At 38.9% G+C, this 21,512-nt stretch overlaps 1 protein-coding gene across 1 annotated transcript in view; it reads left to right on the plus strand.

The window, feature by feature from the left end:
• Window positions 1-21,512, plus strand: part of COPA (COPI coat complex subunit alpha) — a 79,005-nt gene that overhangs the window by 41,669 nt on the left and 15,824 nt on the right. The window contains exons 16-17 of the mRNA XM_053667909.1: window positions 4-89; window positions 203-341. Coding sequence (XP_053523884.1) covers window positions 4-89; window positions 203-341 — 225 coding nt within the window. The remainder of the gene's footprint in view (window positions 1-3; window positions 90-202; window positions 342-21,512) is intronic.

Consider the following 21,512-nt stretch of genomic DNA (forward strand, 5'->3'; position numbering starts at 1 on the left):
CAGAACTCTGGCATCTGTAAAGATTTCCAAGGTGAAATATGTTATCTGGTCAGCAGACATGTCCCATGTAGCCCTACTGGCCAAACATGGTAAGTCTTCATTATCCTCCCTGATTTGGAGACCAATCCCACCCTCCCTATCCTTGCAAGTGTCCTTCACTCACCCTATCCAGCAGAGCACTCATGCCCTTTGCCTCTTACAGCCATTGTGATCTGTAACCGCAAATTGGAGGCTCTGTGTAACATTCATGAGAACATTCGTGTCAAGAGTGGGGCCTGGGATGAAAGTGGGGTATTTATCTATACCACAAGCAACCACATCAAATATGCTGTCACCACTGGGTAAGTTAATTATCTATTGTAAGATACAGAGTGGGAGAAGTTGACTTCTTGAAGTCACTGTTCTGTCTCAAGAGATGTAACTGAACTTTCTGAACTTTCTTCGTTGAAAAGCTTTATGTAGCATATATGTGCTAGATGTATATGCAGTAGGGGCATTAGGATATTTTTTTTTTTACTCTTAAAATTGTGAAATAAGGTACAAATATAGAAAATTATGTAGATTATATATATATAAATTTTATATGTATATATTTATATATATATTCTCTCTGCATATATAGAATAGCAAATAGTTATGTAAACATCTGTACAAAGTGTCACCCAAGTCAAGAAATAGAACAGTTCTGAAATCCCAGAAGCCTTTTGCCATGTGGTCATTATCGGTTGCAACCCCCTCCAAAAATAACATTATTTTGACTTTTTTTTTTTTTTTTAAGATTTTATTTATCTTTAGAGGAGGAGGAGAGAGGAAGGGAAACATCAATGTATGGTTGCCTCTAGTGCGTCCCCTGCTGGGAATTGGCCTGCAGGGAACTGGCCTGCAACCCTGGCATGTGCCCTGACTGGGAATTGAACTGTGATCATCTGGTTTGCAGACCTGCGCTCAATCCACTGAGCTACACCAGCCAGGGCTATTTTGACTTTTTTAAAAAAAGATTTTATTCATTTACTTTTAGAGATGGGGAAGGGATGGAAAAAGAGAGGGAAAGAAACATTGATGTGTGAGAGAAACATTGATTGGTTGCCCTCACATGCCCCCAACTTGGGACCTGGCCTGCAACTCTGTCATGTGCCCTGACCAGAAATCAACTGTCAATGGGCAACTTTTTGGTTCATGGGATGGCACCCAACCCACTGAGCTATACCAGTCAGCAGTATTCTGACTTTTATGGTAATTTTTCCTTGCTTTTCTTTGCAATTTTACCACTCAGTGAGTGTCTTAAAATATGATATGTTTTGTCTGTTTTTGAATACCATATGAATGAAATCATACTGAATATATTATGTTTTTCTTATTATTTTGTTCAATATTTTGTTTAAGATTCATTCATCTATGATGTGGCTCTTATTTATTTTCAGTGTTGTATAATATTCTATTATATGAATACACCATTATCATTTCTACTCTTGAGAGATGTATGAATGATTTCTAGTTTTTGGCTATTATGAACAATGTTCTTTTAAATATTCTTTTAGAACAACAGAACACATATTTTTCAAGAGCACATGGGACATTCATCAAGATAGATCATATCCTAGGTCATAAAAATACTTCAAATTGAAAGAATAAAAACTTAGATCTATTATTATAAACTGGCAGCTATGGGAAAAACCAGTCCTTTATCTCAAGAGATGTTACACTACTTGAGGATGTTGGTGTGAATACAGTGGTAAAATTAAAGCTAGAAAAATTAGGAACTAAAAGAAAATAATTAAATGGCAAAAATATATATGTGTTCTGTGAGTCATTCAACTTTCCTAAAGTCAATCAATAGGATAATGTTTTTTACACAGTATATATGTAGATTTAATAAAGTTTTGTTAACATATAATAAAACTGTAAGTATTCTTTGACATATATTCTGGTGCAAATGCACATGTATTTCTCTTGGATGTCTACCCAGAGCAGACACTGCTGGGTCATAAAGTATTCATGCCTTTACATTCATTAGATAATGTGAAACTGCTCTCCAAAGTGGTTGCACTATTTTGCACACTCATCAGCATTGTATAAAAAGTTTTTTTGCTTGTCACCTGGGCTCATTATTGCCCTTTTCAGACTGATTTTTGTCTATCTGGTAGATGTGTAACAGTATCTCATTGTAATTTTACTTTGCTATTATTCTCTGATTCCCAATGAGATTAAGCAACTTTTCATTTGTCTATCCATCAGGATTTCCTCTTCTGTGAATTCTATTCAAGTCTTTTCTCTTTCATTTTTTTTAATTTGTAGGAGTAGGTGTAGTTAACCTTTGAACAAGGCTATGGTTAGGAGCACCACACCCCTCCCACATTCTACCCCATCCTCCACGAAGTTGAGATTTCTTCTTTAACTTTTGAATTTCCGAAAACTTAACCACTAATACCTTACTCTTGACCAGAAAAGCCTTACTGATAATGTACATAGTTGATTAACACATATTTTGTAAGTTATATGTATTATATACTGTATTCTTACAATAAAGTACATTAAAGAAAAATGTTATTAAGAAAATAATGAGGAGGAGAAAATACATTTACAGCATTTATTGAAGAAAATCTGTGTATAAGTAGATCTGTACAATTCAAACCCACATTGTTCAAGGGTCAACTATATTTGAATATCAGTCCATCAGGGGTGTGTGTTGCAGATAATTAGTATCTCCTGTCATTCCCATGTCTTTTGACTCTCTTTATGATGCCTTTTGATGAACAGAAATTCCTAATATTAGTGTAGTTGAATCTATGAATCTTATCATTTATGGATATTGAATTTTATATCCTGTTTAAGAAACCTTTATTGACTTCAAGATCATAAAGGCATTCTTTTATATTCCCTTGTAGAAACTTTATAGTTTTGCCTTTTAAATCTAGGTCTATCTATCTGAAGTTGATTTTTGTGTATGGTTTGAAGTATAAGGGACTCAGTTTCACAGTTTTCCGTAAGAACACCCAGCATCCCATTTATTGTCATTTATTGAAATTACTGAAAAGACCAGCTTTTCTTTATAGTTTTGCAATACCATCTTTGTCATATATACATCATGTTTACACAAACATAAAGATCTGTTCTCTGTGGTCTGTCTATCTCTGATCTAATTCTATACTTCAAGTATTATAGATTTATGAACCTTCTGATCTGGTAAAGCAGGTTCTTCCAATATTTCCAGCTTTATGTGTTTTAAAGTTATCCAGCTATTTTCAAATTAATTTTGCCTTAAAAAGGCAGTTTTCAGAAATTTTTTGCCTTGAAAATATATAAATTTTAGAATCAGCTTGTGAAATTCCACACAGAAAAAATAAATAAAAATCTGTGAATTTAGTAGGGATTACATTGAATTTGTATTTCATTTTGGGCATAATTGTCATCCTTACAATATTAAGCTTTTTTTTAAAAAAATTAATATTTTATTGTTCTCTCTTTTTTTTTACTGTTCTTGTTGTCTATCTTATTATCATAGGTAGAATGATAGTTTCAGCAGTCATTCAGTACAATGTTATAAACATGCTCTTGTATACAATAATTTTTTTTTTCTGATTTTAGTTTTGTTTATTCAATTGTGAGCAATGTCTTGCCAGGTCTTGATAAATGTGTTTGGAAAGTAAAAGTGATACAGTTATTGTGTAGCTTCTGCTTATTGCAATGTTGGTGTTTCTCATCTGTGTTTCTTTTTTTTTTTTTTTTTAATTTTTAATTAATTTTATTTAGTTATTTTTCAAGTACAGTTTTTTGTCTGTTTCTCCCATCCCAGCCTCCCCCGCCCCTCGCTCCCCACCTCCCTCCCATTTCCACCCCCCTTAGTTCTCGTCCCTGTGTCCTTCCTATTTGTTCCTCCAAATCCCTCCCCCTTTTTCCCCTTAACTTCCCTTCCTTCTCCCCTCTGGTCACTGTCCCCTTGTTCTCTATTTCAGTGTCTTTGTTTTTGTTTTTTTTTCTGCTTGCTTGTTTGTTTTGTTGTTCAGCTTCCTGTAAAAGGTGAGATCATATGGTATTTGTCTTTCAGCACCTGGCCTATTTCACTCAGCATAATGCTTTCCAGTTCCATCCATGTTGTTGCAAAAGGTAGTAGCTCCTTCTTTCTCTCTGCAGCATAGAATTCCATTGTGTATATGTACCACAATTTTTTGATCCATTCATTTACAGATGGGCACCTAGGTTGCTTCCAACTCTTGGCTATTGTAAATTGTGCTGTTATGAACATTGTGGTGCATAGGTTCTTTGAAATTGATGTTTTAGGATTCTTGGGGTATAATCCTAGCAGTGGAATTGCTGGGTCAAAAGGCAGGTCGATTTTTATTTTTCTGAGAAAATTCCATACTGTTTTCCATAATGGTTGTACCAGTCTGCAATCCCACCAACAGTGGACTAAGGACCCCTTGTCCCCACAACGTCTCCAGCATTTGTTGTTTGTTGCTTTGTTTATGACAGCCATCCTGACTGGTGTAAAGTGGCGTCTCATTGTGGTTTTAATTTGCATCTCTCTGATAGCTAACAATATTGAGCATCTCTTCATGTGTCTCTGAATGTTCTGTATGTCCTCCTTGGAGAACTGTTTGTTCAAGTCCGTTTCCCATTTTTTAATTGGGTTGGGTGTCTTCTTAGAGTGGAGTTGTGTAAGTTCTTTGTATATTTTGGAGATTAAACCTTTGTCTGAGGTATCATTGGCAAATATGTTTTCCCATACAGTTGGTTGTCTTTTTAATTTAATACTGTTTTCTTTAGCCACGCAGAAGCTTTTTATTTTGATGAGATCCCATTTGTTTATTCTTTCCTTTACATTCCTTGCTCTAGGGGACATATCAGTAAAAAAGTTGCTGTGTGAAATATCTGAGATTTTCTTGTCAATGTTCTCCTCTAGGACTTTAATGGTGTCATGGCTTATATTTAAGTCTTTTATCCACCTTGAATTTATTTTGGTGTATGGTGTAAGTTGGTGCTCAAGTTTCATTTTTTTTGCACGTAGCTGTCCAGTTCTCCCAACACCATTTGCTGAAGAGGCTATCTTTATTCCATTTTATGTTACTGCCCCCTTTGTCGAATATTAATTGACTGTAGAGAGTTGGGTTGATTTCTGGGCTCTCTGTTCTGTTCCATTGGTCTATGTGCCTGTTTTTATGCCAGTACCAGGCTCTTTTGATTACAGTGGCCTTGTAATACAGTTTGATATCAGGTATTGTGATCCCTCCTACTTTGTTCTTCTTTCTCAAAAGAGCAGCTGCTATTCGGGCTCGTTTATGGTTCCATATAAATTTTCGAAGTGTTTATTCTATGTCTGTGAAATATGCCATTGGTACTTTAATAGGTATTGCATTGAATGTGTATATTGCTTTGGGTAGTATGGACATTTTGATGATGTTAATTCTTCCAATCCATGAACAAGGTATATGTTTCCATTTGTTTGTGTCTTCCTTGATTTCTTTCTTCAGGGCTGTGTAGTTTTCTGCATACAGGTTTTTTACCTCCTTAGTTAGGTTTATTCCCAGATATTTTATTTTTCTTTTTGCTATATCGAATGAGATTTATTCCTTGATTCCTGCTTCTGCTGATTCACTGTTGGTATACAAAAATGCCTTTGATTTCTGGATATTGACTTTGTAACCAGCTGTTTTGCCAAATTTGTTAATTAGTTTGAGCAGTTTTTGGGTAGACTCTATAGGATTTTCCATGTACACTATCATGTCATCTGCAAACAGACACAGTTTTGCTTCCTCCTTACCTATTTGGATGCCTTCTATTTCCTTTTCTTGCCTGATCGCTGTGGCTAAAACTTCCAATACTATGTTGAATAGAAGTGGTGAAAGTGGACATCCTTGTCTTGTTCCTGATCTTAGTGGAAAAGCTTTAAGTTTTTGTCCATTGAGTATGATGTTGGCTGTAGGTCTCTCATATATGGCCTTTATTATTTTGAGAAATGCTCCCTGTATTCCCACTTTGCTGAGTGTTTTTATCATAAATGGGTGCTGAACCTTATCGAAAGCTTTTTCTGTGTCTATTGATATGATCATGTGATTTTCGTCCTTGCTTTTGTTTATGTGATGTATTACATTTACTGATTTGCGAATATTGAACCATCCTTGCATCCCTGGGATGAATCCCACTTGGTCATGGTGTATGATCTTTTTGATGTATTGTTGGATGTGATTTGCCAATATTTTGTTGAGGATTTTAGCATCTATGTTCATCAGCGATATTGGCCTGAAGTTTTCTTTCTTTGTTGTGTCTCTATCTGGTTTTGGAATTAAGATGATGCTGGCTTCATAAAAAGAATTTGGGAGTTTTCCATCCTTCTGGATTTTTTGGAATAGTCTGTGGAGAATAGGGGTTAGCTCTTCCTTAAATGCTTTGTAGAATTCTCCTGTGAAACCATCTGGTCCGGGGCTTTTGTGTGATGGGAGGTTTTTGATTACTGCTTCAATTTCTTTTGCTGTCATTGGTGTATTTAGATTTTCTGCTTCTTTTCACTGAGTTTTGGAAGATTGTATTTTGTAGAAATATGTCCATTTCCCCTAGGTTCTCAAATTTCTTGGCATACAGTTCTTCATAATAATTGCTTACAATCCCTTCTATTTCTGTGGTATCAGTTGTAATCTCTCCTCTTTCATTTCTGATTGTGTTTATTTGAGTCCTCTCTCTTCTTTTCTTGATGAGCCTACTTAAAGGCTTGTCTATTTTGTTTATCTTCTCAAAGAACCAACTCCTGGATTCATCGATCCTTAGAATTGTGCTTTTAGTTTCTATGTCATTTAATTCTGCTCTGATCTTGGTTATTTCCTTCCTTCTGCTTGCTCTGGGCTGTCTTTGTTGTTGTTCCTCAAGTTCTTGCAGGCATAGGGTTAGGTTGTTTGTTTGAAATGTTTCTGTCCTCTTTAGGTAGGCCTGTATTGCTATAAACTTCCCTCTCAGGACTGCCTTCGCTGTGTCCCATAAGTTTTGGGTTGTTGTGAGATCATTTTCATTTCTTTCCAGAAACTTTTTGATTTCTTCCCTAATTTCATTCTTGACCCATTCATTGTTTAGTAGCATCCCATTCAGTCTCCATGATTTTGGGTGCTTTGGGTTTTTTTCTTTGGGGTTGGTTTTCAATTTCAGTCCCTTGTGGTCAGAGAAGATGCTTGGTATGATTTCAATTTTCTTGAATTTTTTGAGGCTTGTTTTGTGTCCTATCATGTGGTCTGTCTTTGAAAATGTTCCATGTGCATTTGAAAAGAATGTGTATTTAGCTTCTTTGGGATGAAGGGCTCTATATATATCAGTTAAGTCCATTTCATCTAGGGTGTTGTTTAATGCCACAATATCTTTGTTGATAATTTGTTTGGAAGATCTGTCCATTTTTGATAGTGGGGTGTTTAAATCCCCTACTATAATTGTGTTGCTGTCAATATCTTTCTTGAAGTCCTCTAAGATTTTCTTGATATATGTGGGTGCCGCTATGTTTGGTGCATATATGTTTACAATGTTAATTTCTTCTTGGTGGATTCTTCCCTTGAGTATAATGAAGTGACCTTCTGGGTATCTCTTTATGGCCTTTTTTTTGAAGTCTATTTTGTCTGATATGAGATTGCTACCCCAGCTTTTTTTTCTTGTCCGTTTGCTTGGAAAACTTGTTTCCAGCCTTTCACTTTTAGTCTGTGATGGTCTTTTGTCCTGAGGTGGGTCTCTTGTAGGCAGCATATGTGTGGGTCATGCTTTCTTATCCATTGAGCTATTCTGTGTCTTTTGATTGGAGCGTTTAATCCATTTACGTTTAAGGTTATTATTGATAGGTACTTATTCATTGCCATTTTCGTACCTGTGTTCCTCTCTGTCTCCCTCTTATCCTTCCTTTCCTTAAAGCAGTCCTTTTAGTATTTCTTGTAGAGGTGGTTTGGTGGAGGCGTATTCTTTTAGACTTCTTTTGTCTTGGAAGCTTTTTATTTGGCCATCTATCTTGATTGAGAGCCTTGCTGGGTAAAGTAGCCTTGGTTGTAGGCCTCTGGTTCTCATTACTTGGAATATTTCTTGCCATTCTCTTCTTGCTTGAAGTGTTTCCATTGAGAAGTCAGTGGCTAACCTTATTGGGACTCCCTTGTATGTTATTTCTTTTTTCTCCCTTGCTGCCTTGAAGATTCTCTCTTTGTCTTGGAATTTTGCCATTTTGATGATGATGTGTCTTGAAGTGGGCCTCCTTGGGTTCCTCTTGATTGGGACTCTCTGTGATTCCTGGATTTGTCAGAATTTTTCTCGTATCAAATTAGGGAAATTTTCTCTCATTATTGTTTCAAATACGTTTTCTATCCCTTGTTCTTCTTCTTCTCCTTCTGGTATTCCTATTATTTGTATATTATTACATTTCATATTGTCTTGCATTTCTCTTAATCCCTCTTCATTCTTTCTGAGCCTCTTTTTATTTTCTTGCTCTTTCTGTGAGATGCTTTCTACCTTGTCCTCCAACTCAGTAATCCTATTCTCCGCTTCATCTATCTTACTTTGGAAACTTTCTACTGTGTTCTTCAATTCGGAAATTGTATTCCTCATCCTCTTGTCCCTTGCTGATATTTTCTATTTCCTTTTTCATGTTGATCATTTGCACAGAGATCATTGTAGTTCCCCTGTAGTTTCTGGTAGTTCACTGTGAGCTCTTTGAACTTCATAATAGCCAGTGCTTTGAATTCACTATCTGATAGTTGATCAGCCTCTATTTCATCTAACATTCTTTCTGAAGTTTCTGCTTTTTCTTTCATTTGGGGATTGTTTCTTTGTCTTCCCATTGTTTGAGACTCTTCTTGTTAGTCTCTGCTTCTAAAATTGAACTGTTCTGAAACCCTGGTTTTATGGTGTGAACTTCTGTGGTTTGATCCTTGTGAAGTTCAGTGGTGCAGAGTCCTTGAAGTTTCTTGATGTTCTTCGTCTCCACCTACTCTCATGCTGGTTCTCGCGCTGGTCCCTCCGTTTGTTGCCTACCACTGCTGAATGTCCTGGCTCTAGTAGCCGCCTCCTCAAGCACCCAGGCCCGTTACTATGGCAGCGGCACAGGGGCTGGGAATGTGCCGGCTCCCGTAGCTGGCTCCTCTGCCACCTAGGGCCGTCACAGGGGTTTGGAGTATCCTGGCTTCCGTACCTGACTCCCCGGAGTCTAGTCCTGTCTCTGTGGCAGTGGCACAGAGGCTTAGAATGTCCCAGCTCCGGTACCTGACTCCCCAGTGTCCAGACCTGTCGCTATGGGAGTGGCACATGGGCTGATAATGCCTCAGCTGCGTAGCTGGCTCCTCTGCCTCCCAGGGCCGTCACAGGGGTTTGGAGCGTCCCGGCTTCCGTACCTGACTCCCCAGTGTCCAGTCCAGTCCAGTCGCTATGGCAGCGGCACAGGGGCTGAGAACGTCCAGGCTCCCATAGCTGGCTCCTCGGGCCCAGGCCCGTCTCTATGGCAGCAACACAGGGGCCTCCGGTGTCCCAGCTCCTGCAACTGACTCTTCTGTTGCCCAGGCCAGTAGCTATGGCATCGGCACAGGGGCTGAGAATGTCCCAGCTCCGGTTCCTGACTCCTCTGTGGTCGCCCAGGACCGTCACAGGGGCTTGGAGTGTCCGGCTCCCGTACCTGACTCCCTGGCTCCCAGGCCTGTTGCTCTGGTGGCAGCACAGGGGTCGCATGTTTCCCAGCTCCAGTAGCTGACTCTGCCACTGTCTGGTGTTTCAGCATGGGTCACAATCTCTGGTCTTTTCATTTCATAAATGCTGAGTAACCGATGGTTTATTGTGCTGTTTCTCTATAGATCTGCCAGGATTTTCACCCATTGGTACAGGCGCTAGCATCAGCTCCATCTTACTCCATCGCCATCTTCCCAGCATCCTGTTCTCTTAAAGTCCCAAATTTTCCCCTTTTGCTTTCCTCCACCCAACCCAACCTCCCCACCCCCACACCTGCACTCAATCCTCACCCTGTTGTCCATGTCCATGAGTTAAATTTTCTAATCTGTAAACATGGTATAGCAGCACTTTTTTTACTTAGGTCTTCTGAAACATCTTTTAGTAAAGTCTTATAATTTTCTTCATAGAGAGTTTGCATTCCTTTGATTAGATTTATTCTTAGACTCTTGATATATTTTACTGCTACTTTTATATATATAGTATCCACTTAAAATTTTATTGTTTAATTTTTGCTGATATTTAGAAATATAATTAAATTTTGAAATTAAAAATTTTTACAGATTTTATTTATTTATTTTTAGAGAGAGGGGAAGGGAAAGAGAAAGATAGAAAAACATCAATATGCGGTTGCATCTCCTTCACCCCGCACTGGGGACCTGACCTGCAACCCAGACATGTGCCCTAACTGGGAATGGAACAGAAAACCCTTTAGTTCGCAGGCTTGTGCTCAATTCACTGAACCACACCAGCCAGGGCAAATTTTTAAATTGATTTTATTTCAGAGACTGTACTAGACTTACTAATTCCAGTAATTGCTTTTTTTTCTTTAGGATTTTCTTTACAGATAATCATAGCATCTGTGTGTGGGTAATGACAATGGTAGTTTTATTTGTTGTTTTTCAGTACTTATACTTTTTTAAAGTAATTTTTTATTTTTCGTTTACAGTTGAGATACAATATTATATTAGTTTCAGATGTACAACATAGTGATTATACATTTACATAACTTAAGTGATCACTCCAATAATTCAGTACCATATATACTTTTTACAATATTATTGACTGTGTTTCCCATGCTGTACCTTACATCCTCATGACTGTTTTTATAACTGGCAATTTGCACATCTTAATCCTTTTCCCTTTATCACTCCCTGCTCCCCTCCCCCTGTGCTACTGCTCCTCCCATCTGGTAACCATCGAAATGTTCTCTGTGTTTATGAGTCTGTTTCTAGTTTCTTTGTTAATTTATATTATATTTTTAGATTTGACATCTAAGTGAAATCATATAGTATTTGTCTTTCTCTGACTTATTGCACTTACTATAATACCCTTTAGGTCCATCCATGATTTTGCAAATGGCAAGACTTCACTCTTTTTTGTGACTGAATAACATTCTTTTGTATACATGTACCACATCTTTTTTATCCATTCATCTACTGATGGACACTTAGGTTGCTTCCATATCTTGGCTATTGTAAATAATGTGGGAATGAACATAGGGATGCATATGTCTTTTTGAATTAGTATTTTGAGTTACTTTAGTTAAATACCCAGAAGTGGAATTGCTGGGTTCTTCTATTTTTATTTTTTATTTTTATTTATTTATCTTTAGAGGGGAAGGGAAGGAGAGAGGGAGAGAAATATCAATGTATGCTTGCCTCTCGTGCGTCTTCTGCCGGGAACTGGCCTACAACCCAGGAATGTGCCCTGACTAGGAATCGAACAGAGATCCTCTGGTTCGCAGGCCCATGCTCAATCCAGTGAGCTACACCAGCCAGGGCTGTTTTTTTTTAAATGTATTTTATTGATTATGCTATTACATTTGTCCCAATTTTTCCCCCTTTGCCCCCCTCCACCCAGGACTCCCCATTCCCTCCAGCCATCCACCCATTATTTCATGTCCATGAGTTACACATATAAGTTCTTTGGCTACTCCATTTCCTATACTCATCTCTCTGTCTATTCTGTACCTACCAATTTGTACTTACTAATCCCTGTACCTTTTCCCCCATTCTCTCCCTTCCCCCTCCCAATTGGTAACCATCCAAATGATCTCCATAGCAGTGGTTCTCTTCTGCTAACTTACTTACTTTGTGTTTCAGATTCAGTTGTTGATAGTTATGAATTTGTTGCCATTTTAATGTTCACAGTCTTGATCTTCTTTCTCTTGAGTCTCTTAACATTTCATATAATAATGGTTTGGTAATGATGAACTCCTTTATCTTTACTTTATCTAGGAAGCACTTTATCTGCCCTTTGATTCTAAATGATAGCTTTGCTGGATAGGGTAATCTAGATTGTAGGTCCTTGCTTTTCATCAGTTTGAATATTTCTTGCCTGTCCCTTCTAGCGTACAAAGTTTCTTTTGAGAAATCAGTGGACAGTCTTATGGGAACTTTTTTGTAGGTAACTCTCTGCTTTTCTTTTGCTGCTTTTAAGATCCTCTTATATCTTTAACCTTTGGCATTTTAATTATGATATGTCCTAGTGTGGTCATCTTTGTGTCTAGCTTGTTTGGGACTCTCTGTGCTTCCTAGACTTCTATGTCTATTTCCTTTGGCAAATTAGGGAAGTTTTGTTTCATTTTTTCAAATAAGTTTTCAATTTCTTGCCCTTCCTCTTCAACTTCTGGCACCGCTATGATTAGAATGTTTGTACATTTGAAGTGGTCCCAGAGACTCCTTAACCTGTCCTCATTTTGTTTTTGTTTTTGTTTTCTTGTTGCTCTTCTGATTAAATGTTTTTTTTCTTCCTTACATTCTAAATCATTGATTTGATTCCTGGCTTTATTCACTCCACTGTTGGTTCCCTATAAATTTTTCTTCATTTCACTTAGTGTAACCTTCATTTCTTCATGGGTCTTTTTTATGCTGTTGAAGAACCCCGTAAGTTCCTTGAGCATCCTAATAACTAGTGCTTTGAACTCTGCATCTTATAGATTGCTTATTGCCATTTTGTTTAGTTCTTTTTCTGGAGTTTTGTTCAGTTCTTTTGTTTGGGCCATATTTCTTTCTCCTTATTTTGTCAGCCTTCTTGTGTTTGTTTCTATGTATTAGGTAGGGCTGCTTTGACTCCCTGACTTAGTAATGTAGCCTGTTGTTGAAAAGTGCACCAGTAAGTTGGATGGGGTAGAGCCTTAGGTAATCACAGGGTGCGGCAGCCCATGTGAACCTGGTTGACTGAGTCCCCAATATGGTATCGCTGCTCTATGGCTTTCTCCCGGGGAGGGCTCAGAAAGGGGAGAGTGCTGCTTCCTGGCCCTTGGACTTTTGTCCTGGAGGAAACTTTCCCCTGGCATTCACTCTGATACCAGATACTTAAATTTCTCCTCATATGCCACTGGTACCCTTCCTGCTGCTTCTCCAGTGCTAGATACCAGAGGGAGTGAGTCTACAAAAGTCCTAAGTCCATTGCAGGCCCTTTAAGAGGAGATATCTGAGAATCCTGCAGTGTCTTCTGCCACCCAAACCTCACTGGTTTTTATGGTGAGAAGTTATGGGGACGTATGTTCCTGGCACTGGAACTCCGGGCTAGGTGGTCTGGTGATCTCTTGCTCCCATGGTAACCCTACTGATTTTTATCTACCACATGTGGGTTTAGGACCACCCATTCTTCATCTCTTGACCTCTGCTTCTCCTGCCTGTCTAGATGAATGTGACTTCTTTAATTCCTGGGTGTCATACTTCCATACAGCTCTATTTTCTGATAATTCAGGGTGATAGTTGTTTTATAATTTAGTTGTAATTTTTGTTGTGGTTGTATGAGGAGATGAGCCATGTTTAACTATGCCTCCATCTTGATCGGAAGTCATTGAGTCCTTCTTTGTCTCTTGTTCCAGACTTTGTTTTAAAATCTATTTTATCTGAATAGGTATTGTTACGCCAGATTCTTCTTTTCATTTCATTTGCATAAAGTATCTTTTTTCCATCCCTTTCAGTTTGTGTGTCTCGACCTGAAGTGAGTCTCTTGGAGGCAGCATATATAAAGGTCTTGTTTTCTTATCTATTTAGCCACCCCTATGTCTTTTGATTGGAGCATTTGATCCATTTACAGTTAAAATAACTGAAGATAGGTATGTAGTTATTGCCAGTTATAAGAGAAAATGTATTCAGAAAATGACAGAGGTAGAAAAGAGGAGTCAGCTGAGGTATGTGGGCTCAGGAAATAAGTTACAGAGACAAAAGAAGGGCTTAGGAGAGAGTAAAGGAAGGGTAATGCACCTGGGGGCAAAAAAGAGAGGGAAGAGAAAGGTACGGGCACACTCCAGAGAGAGAGATCACACCACGGAAAGAAGGTGGGGAGGCACAGACTACTTCAGAGGAGAACACACTTATTGCCATTTTATTATTTGTATCTTTGATATTTTTCCCTTACTATTAAAGAAGTTTCTTTTAACATTTCTTGTAATACTGTTTTGGTGGTGATGAACACCTTTATCTTTTACATGGCTGGGAAGCTCTTTATTTCTTCTTTGACTCTGATAGCCTTGCTGGGTAGAGTAATCTTGGTCGTAGGTCCTTGCTTTTCATCATTTTGAATATTTTGTGCCACCCCCTTCACGTCTGCAAAATGTTTCTGTTGAGAAATCAGCTGACAGTCTTATGGGCACTCCTTTGTAGGTAATTTATTGCCTTTCTCTTGCTGCTTTCAATATTCTCTCTTGTTTTTAACCTTTGGCATTTTAATTATGATGTATATTGGTGTGGGGCTCTTTGGGTTCATGTTGTCTGAGATTCTTTCTGCTTCTTGGACTTGTAGGTCTATTTCTTTGTCAGGTCAGTGAAGTTTTCCATCATTATTTCTTCAAACAGGTGTTTAATCCCTTGCTCTATGTCCTTTACTTCTGGTGCTCATATGATGTGAATGTCAATGTGCTTGATGTGGTCCTGGATGCGCCGCAAGGTATTTTATTTTTTGGATTTTTCTGCTCTGATTTGGTGTTTTCTGATTTGATTCTCTACTTCATCTAATCTGCTGTTGATTTCCTATAATGTATTCTTCAATTTTAGTTACCACAATCTTCTAATGTATTCTTCATTTTAATTCTTGTATTCTTCATTTCTGACATTTTAAAAATCTTTTTTATCTCCATTTTTATTTCTTTATCTGTTTGTTAAAGTTCTCACTGAGTTCATCTACTCTTCCCCTAAGATCATTGAGCAGCCTTATAACCATTGCTTTGAACTCTGCATCTGGTAGGTCGCTTGTTTCCATTTTTAGTTTATTTCCTTTTCTGGAGTTTTGTTCTGTTCATTTGTGATGTGTTTCTTTGTTTCCTCACTTTGACTGACTCCTTATGTTTGTTTCTATGTGTTAGGTAGATCTGTCTCCCAGTCTTGGTAGAGTGGCATCACATAGTAGGTGTCCTTTGGGGCTCAGTGGAGCAATCTCCCTATTCACCTGAGCAAGGTGCTCCAGGGGTGTTTCTTGTGTGGGTTCTGAATGCCCTTCTCCTGTAGTTGAGCTTTGATTGTTGTTGGCATATCAATAGGAGGGATTGACTCTCAGGCTGACTGGCTTTGGGGAATGGCCATGACTACAATGGAAGAACTGTTATAAGGGTCAAACCCCACAGAGGGTGATTTACCTTTAGGCAGGCTCTGGTACTTGTGTTTGTGGAGGTGGTTGGGTGGTGCTCTAGTGTTTTTTGAAGCTGGCCACTGGAATGTATTTGTTTCTGGGGCCTTTTTGGAGGTGTTCTGGTATAGGCCAAGGTCAGCTGCTGCCTGTGCCTGGCCTGGTACCACCTCTACGAGCTACAGAGTGATCTACAGATGGTTGTCACTTAAACTGCATTTGGAGGCAACTGGGACAGAGTAACCTGCAAACCAATGCTGCCTGCCAGTGGTGCTAGGCTTTGGGTCGCTTAGAAAAGGTATGGGGCACACCAAGACCAGATATTTGTCTGGGGTTGGTGCACCTTTGTGAGATTTTAGGAAAGTCCACTGTGCCTGCCAAGACAGGCCATTTGTTTGGATAGCCACTGGAAGAGGCTTGGGTGGGCCAACAATTTGGGTGGGGCAGGGTCTAAGGGAATCACCAGGATGGGGCAAAACTTTTAGCCAGGTTGATGGAGACTTCATACTTGACGCCTGCCTGTTCCTGCAGGCTGGGTAGGGGAGTGTTCAACAAAGAAACAATGGTGTCTGCCAGCACTTTTATCTGGAAGAAAGCTGTATCTAAAGACCTCACCCTGAAGCCACACAACTCAGTTTCTCCCTGTTTGACCCTGGTGCTCTCAGAGTGGCTGCCCGAGCACTGGACCTCAGAGAAAATAAATTAGTCACTGAGTAAATCCATGTGTGGGCCCTGTAAGAGGAACTCCAAAAGGCCTTCATCTCACTCCGCCATACTCCCTGCTGGTTTCCCAGCTAGAAATAATGGTGACTTCTATTCCCAGCATTGGAAACCTAGGCTGGGGTGCCAGGTGTAGCACTGGGATCCCTCACTCCTCAGGGTGGGACCTCTGCAGCCAAGATATCTCTCCTGATATTTAACCCCCACATGTGGGTGTGAGACCAACCTACTCTGTGCCTCTGCCCCTCCTACCATTCTCTATGTGGCTTCTTCTGTATATTCTTAGTTATAGGACTTCTGTTCAGCTAGATTTCAGATGTTTGTTCTCTGTTCATTCATAATTTTGATGTGGACTTGAGTATAATACTTGTACTTTTATATATTTTTCTTGTTTTTTAAAAAAGAAATTATTCATTGAAGACTTCTGGCCAAGATGTAGGCATAGGTAGGTATACCTTACCTCCTTGCACAATCATAAGAAGGACAACAACAAATATAAAAACAAAAACTAACCAGAACTGCCATAAAATCGAACCGTATGGAAGCCCAACAAAAAAAAGAGTTAAAGAAGAAACACGAAACATTCATCCAGACTGGTATGAGGGGCAGAGAGAGGCAGCTGTGGTGGAGAGGACTCCTAAAAAGGCAGTGGCAGGAGGACCAGACAAGGCTGCAGCTGGCAGAGTGGATGGTACCACATTTGTGTGAGAATATACTGGGAGGAACAACTGGGGAGCAAGAAAGACTATTCAACCCAGGGTTCCAGCATGAGGAAATAAAGCCTCAGAACCTCTGACTGAAAAAACCTGTGGGGGTTACTGTGGTGAGAGAAACTCCCAACCTCATAGGAAAGTTTGTTGGAGAGAGCCACAGGGCCCTAGAATATAAACAAACCCACCCATGGGGGAATCAGTGTGAGAAGGGCCCAATTTGCTGATGGGTAGCAGGGGGAAGTGGCTGACGGCCAGCCAAGAGCTAAACAAGAAGCACCGTTCCCTCTCAGACCCCCTCCCCACATACAGCACCACAACCCAGTGTCATGGGTTGCCCCACCTGGGGAATACCTAAGGCTCCACCCCTTACATTGTAAGACATTGCATGCCAAGACAAAAAAATGTGGCCCAAATGAAACAACAAATCAAAGCTCCAGAAAAAATACAACTAAGTGATAAAGAGATAGCCAACCTATCAGATGCAGAGTTCAAAACACTGGTAATCAGGATAATCACAGAAATGGTTGTTGAGTATGTTCGCAAAACAGAGGAAAAAGTGAAGGCTATAAAAAGTGAAAAAAAGTTAAAATGTACAGGGAACTGACAGTGAAGGGAAGGAAACCAGGACTCAAATCAAAGATTTGGAGCAGAAAGAAGAAATAAAACTTTCAACCAGAACAGAATGAAGAAACATGAATTCAAAACACAAGGAACCTCCAGGACATTTTGAATGTCCCAACATCTGAATCATATGGCTGCCAGAAAGGGAAGATGAGGAGCAAGACATTGTAAACTTATTTGAAAACATAATGAAGGAGAACTTCCCTACCCTGGCAAAGGAAATAGACTTATGGGAAATCCTGGAAGCACAGAGAGTCCCAAAGAAGCTGGACCCAAGGGAGCACACACCAAGACACATCATAATTACATTAGCTAAGACTAAAGAGAAGGAGAGAATCTTAAAAGCAGCAAGAGAAAAGGAGGCAGTTACCCACAAAGGAGTTCCCATAAGACTGTCAGATGATTTTCCCAGAGAAATCTTGCAGGCAAGAAGGGGTTGGAAGGAAGTATTCCAAGTCATGAAAGGCAAGGACGAACACTCAAGATTACTCTATCCAGCAAAGCTATCATTTAGAATGGAAGGGCAGGTAAAGTGCTTTCCAGATAAGGTGAAGTTAAAGGAGTTCTTCATCACCAAGTCCTTGCTATAGGAAACATTTAAGGAACTTATTTAAGAAAAACAAGATCAAAATTATGAACCGTAAAATTACAACAAACTCACAACTACCAACAACCAAACCTAAAAAAAACACAACAAACCCCAAAACTAAGCAAATAACTAGAATGGGAAGAGAACCACAGAAACAGAGATCATGTGCAGTGTTATCAGTGGGGAATGGGAGAATGGGGGAAAAGGTACAGAGAATAGGAAGCACAAATGATAGATACAGAATAGACAGGGGGAGGTTAAGAACAGTATGGGAAATGGAGAAGCCAAAGAACTTACATGTATGACCCATGAACATGAACTAAGGTGGAAGAATGATGGTGGGTGGGAGGTACAGGGCATATGGGAATAAAGGGGAGAAAAATGGGATGATTATAATAGCATAATGAATAAAATATATTTTTTAAAAGTATTGATTGTTTTTTAGACAGAGAGGGAGAGAGACATTGATTTGTTCTCATTTACGCATTAATTGGTTTATTTATTTATTTTTTTTTTTGTGAAAAGAAAAGGAATTATTTATTCAAAGAGTTATACAGACTTAGAGTAATGCCTTAATGTCTTCGTTAAAATACTAAAGTTCTTTAGAATACCCACAAATGCACTGTCCTTCCTTCTCCCTCTGCCCAGTTCGGGGTACCATATCTCAGGAAAAGAAGTAGAAGTCCGTGGTTCTGGCAGCCCCTTGGTTCCAGCACCATTAGCTGTGTCACCGCTACGATCTCCACTTAATCCAAAACCATGTGGCACCTTCTCATGGCCCACCAGCAAGAGTCCTTTCACCCTTTTTCTTCCAGGCAAAGTCTCTCCTACGTCCTATGCTATGTGGCAAAAAGGGCACACTCTAAAGCTGCATGGTCCTAACTTTTGCCAAAGCCATGTGCTCCCAAGGCTGCTGCACCTGGGTTTAAATCCCAGTACCAGTCTTCTCTGATTTATTTTTATATGTCCCTTGAATGTAAATCAATTTTAGAGAGAAAGGAAGTGGGAGAGAGAGTGTAGGGAAGGGAGAGAAGGAGGGTGGAGGGAAGGGGAGTGAGGAGGGGGTGGGGAAGGGAGTGAAGGGAGGTTCGGGAGGGGGAGAAAGAGAGAAACATTGGTTTATTGTTCCACTCATTTATGCATTCATTGGTTGTTCTTGCATGTTCCCTGACTAAGCATCAAACCCACAACCTTGGCATATCAGGACAGTGCTCTAACCAACTGAACTACCTGACCAGGGCCATATTTTTCTTGTCTTACTGCACTGACCAAGATCTCCAGCACAATGTTGGTTGAATAAACATGGTTGTCGCAAACTTTGTTATATTCCCAATTTAAAGGATGAACTTTCAGTGTATTAGCCTTATGCAAACTTGATGTAGATTTTTACAGGTACCCTTTACGTATTGAACTTCCTTTCTATGTCTTGAATGAATATTGGATTCTATTAGACACCTTTCTGCCATGTAAAATTTTTCTCGTTTCACTGATTATTATAGTGAATTAAATTGTATTTCTGATACAAATCTAACTTGCTCATAATGTTTTACTCTTTTCAAATACTGCTAGTTTTAGTTTACTAATATTTTGTTTAGGATATTTCCATGTGTGTGTGTGTGTGTGTGTGTGTGTGTGTGTGATATTGGCATATGATTTCCCCTTTTTTGCCTCTCCTTGTCTGGGTTTGGTGTTGAGGTAGTGCTTATTTCAAAAAAATAAGCAGAATAATGTGCCTTCTTCTTCTCTTCTTTAGTTTGTATAAGATTGGAATTTATTTTTTCTTGAATGCTGGGTAGAATTTGCTAGTGAAGTCATCCAGTCCTGGGGCTCTATATATGGGAAGAATTTTTTTTAAATCTGAGTCAGCATACTTTGTTAACAATTATAGTGCTGTAGGGGTCTTCTATTCCTTTTAAGACAATTTTGGTAAATTATATTTTTATCAGAGTTAGATTGTAAGATCTGTAGCTATAGATACCTTTTTCATTCCTATTATTGCCCTCTTTTTTCTTATACTCTCATAAAAGGTTAATCAATTTTATTCACTTTTTGCCTTTATTGAATTTCTCTATTGTATTTTTGTTTTATTTTTTTGTATTATTTCCCTTACTATTTATCCCCCTTATACTGTCTTCCACCTTCACCAACTCCTCTCCTCCCCATAATCACCACACTTGTCCATGTTCTTTTTCTGTTTTGTTTGATTCCTCCACCTCTTCATCCCTACCCAGAGCTGTCAGCCTGCTCTCTATCTATGAGTCTGTCTCTATTTTGCTGTTAGTTCAGTCTGTTCATTAGATTCCATACAGAGTGAAATCATATGCTATTTGCTTTTTTTTGGCTAGCTCATTTCACTTTGTATAATGTTCTCCAGGTCCATCCATGCTATCTCTAAGGGTAAAATTCTATTCTTATTTTATGGCCAAGTAGTATTCCATTGTATAAATGTACCATCGTTGTATCCACTCATCTACAAATGGACATTTGGGCTGCTTCTTATTCTTGGCTATTGTAAACAACACTGCAATGAACAGAGGGGTGTTTACATTCTTTCAAATTAGTGTTTTAGGTTTCTTTGGATAAATCCAGAAGTGGAATCACTGGGTTATAAAGCAGATCCATTTTTAATTTTTTAAGGTAACATCATACTGCTTTCTACAGTGGCTGTACCAATCTGCATTCCCACCAACATGGCAGAGGGGTTCCCTTTTCTCCACATTTGTGCAGCACTTGTTGTTTGTGGATTTATTCATGATAGTTATTCTGACCAGTGTGAGGTGATATCTTATTGTGGTTTTAATTTGGATTTTTCTGGTGATGGAAGATGGTGAACATCTTTTCATATGTCTGTTGGCCATCTGTATGTCGTCTTTGGAGAAGTGTCTATTCAGGTCCTTTGTCCATTTTTATTTTTGATTGTTTTTTTGGTGTTCGGTTTTTATAAGTTCTTTATAAATTTTGTTTTTTGGGTTTTTTAAAAGATTTTATTTATTTATTTTTTAGAGAGGGAAAGGGAGGGAAAAACAGAGGAAGAGAAACATCAATGTGTGGTTGCCCCTCATGCATCATCCAACAAGGGACCTGGTCCACAACCCAGGCATGTGCCCTGACTGGGAATTGAATCAGTACCCCCTTGGATCGCAGGCCGGCACTCAACCCACTGAGCCACACCAGCCAGGGCTAAATTTTGGATATTAGCCCCCTTATCAGATATATCAGCAAATATGTTCTCCCATTCAGTGGGTTGTCCTTTTATTTTGTTGATGGTTTTCTTTGCTGTGCAAACACTTTTTACTTTGCTGTAGTCCCATTTGTTTATTTTTTGTTTTCTTTCGTTTGCCATAGGAGATATATCAGAAAAAATATTGCTACAAGCAGTGTTCGAGCTTTTACTACCTATGTTTTCTTCCAGGGTTTTTAGGGTTTCAAGTCTAACATTTAAGTCTTTAATCCACTTTGAATTTATTCTTGTGTGTGATATAAGAAGGTGGTCTACTTTAATTTTTCTTAATGTATCTCTCCAATTCTCCCAACACCATTTATTAAATAAACTGTCTTTAGTTCATTGTATGTGCCTACTTCCTTTGTCAAATATTGAGTATAAAGACACAGGTTTATTTCTGGGC

The sequence above is a fragment of the Artibeus jamaicensis genome, unplaced genomic scaffold, assembly GCF_021234435.1.
Source record: "Artibeus jamaicensis isolate MK-2021 breed Jamaican fruit bat unplaced genomic scaffold, CSHL_Jam_final contig_475, whole genome shotgun sequence".
NCBI classification, from domain to species: Eukaryota; Metazoa; Chordata; class Mammalia; order Chiroptera; family Phyllostomidae; genus Artibeus; species Artibeus jamaicensis.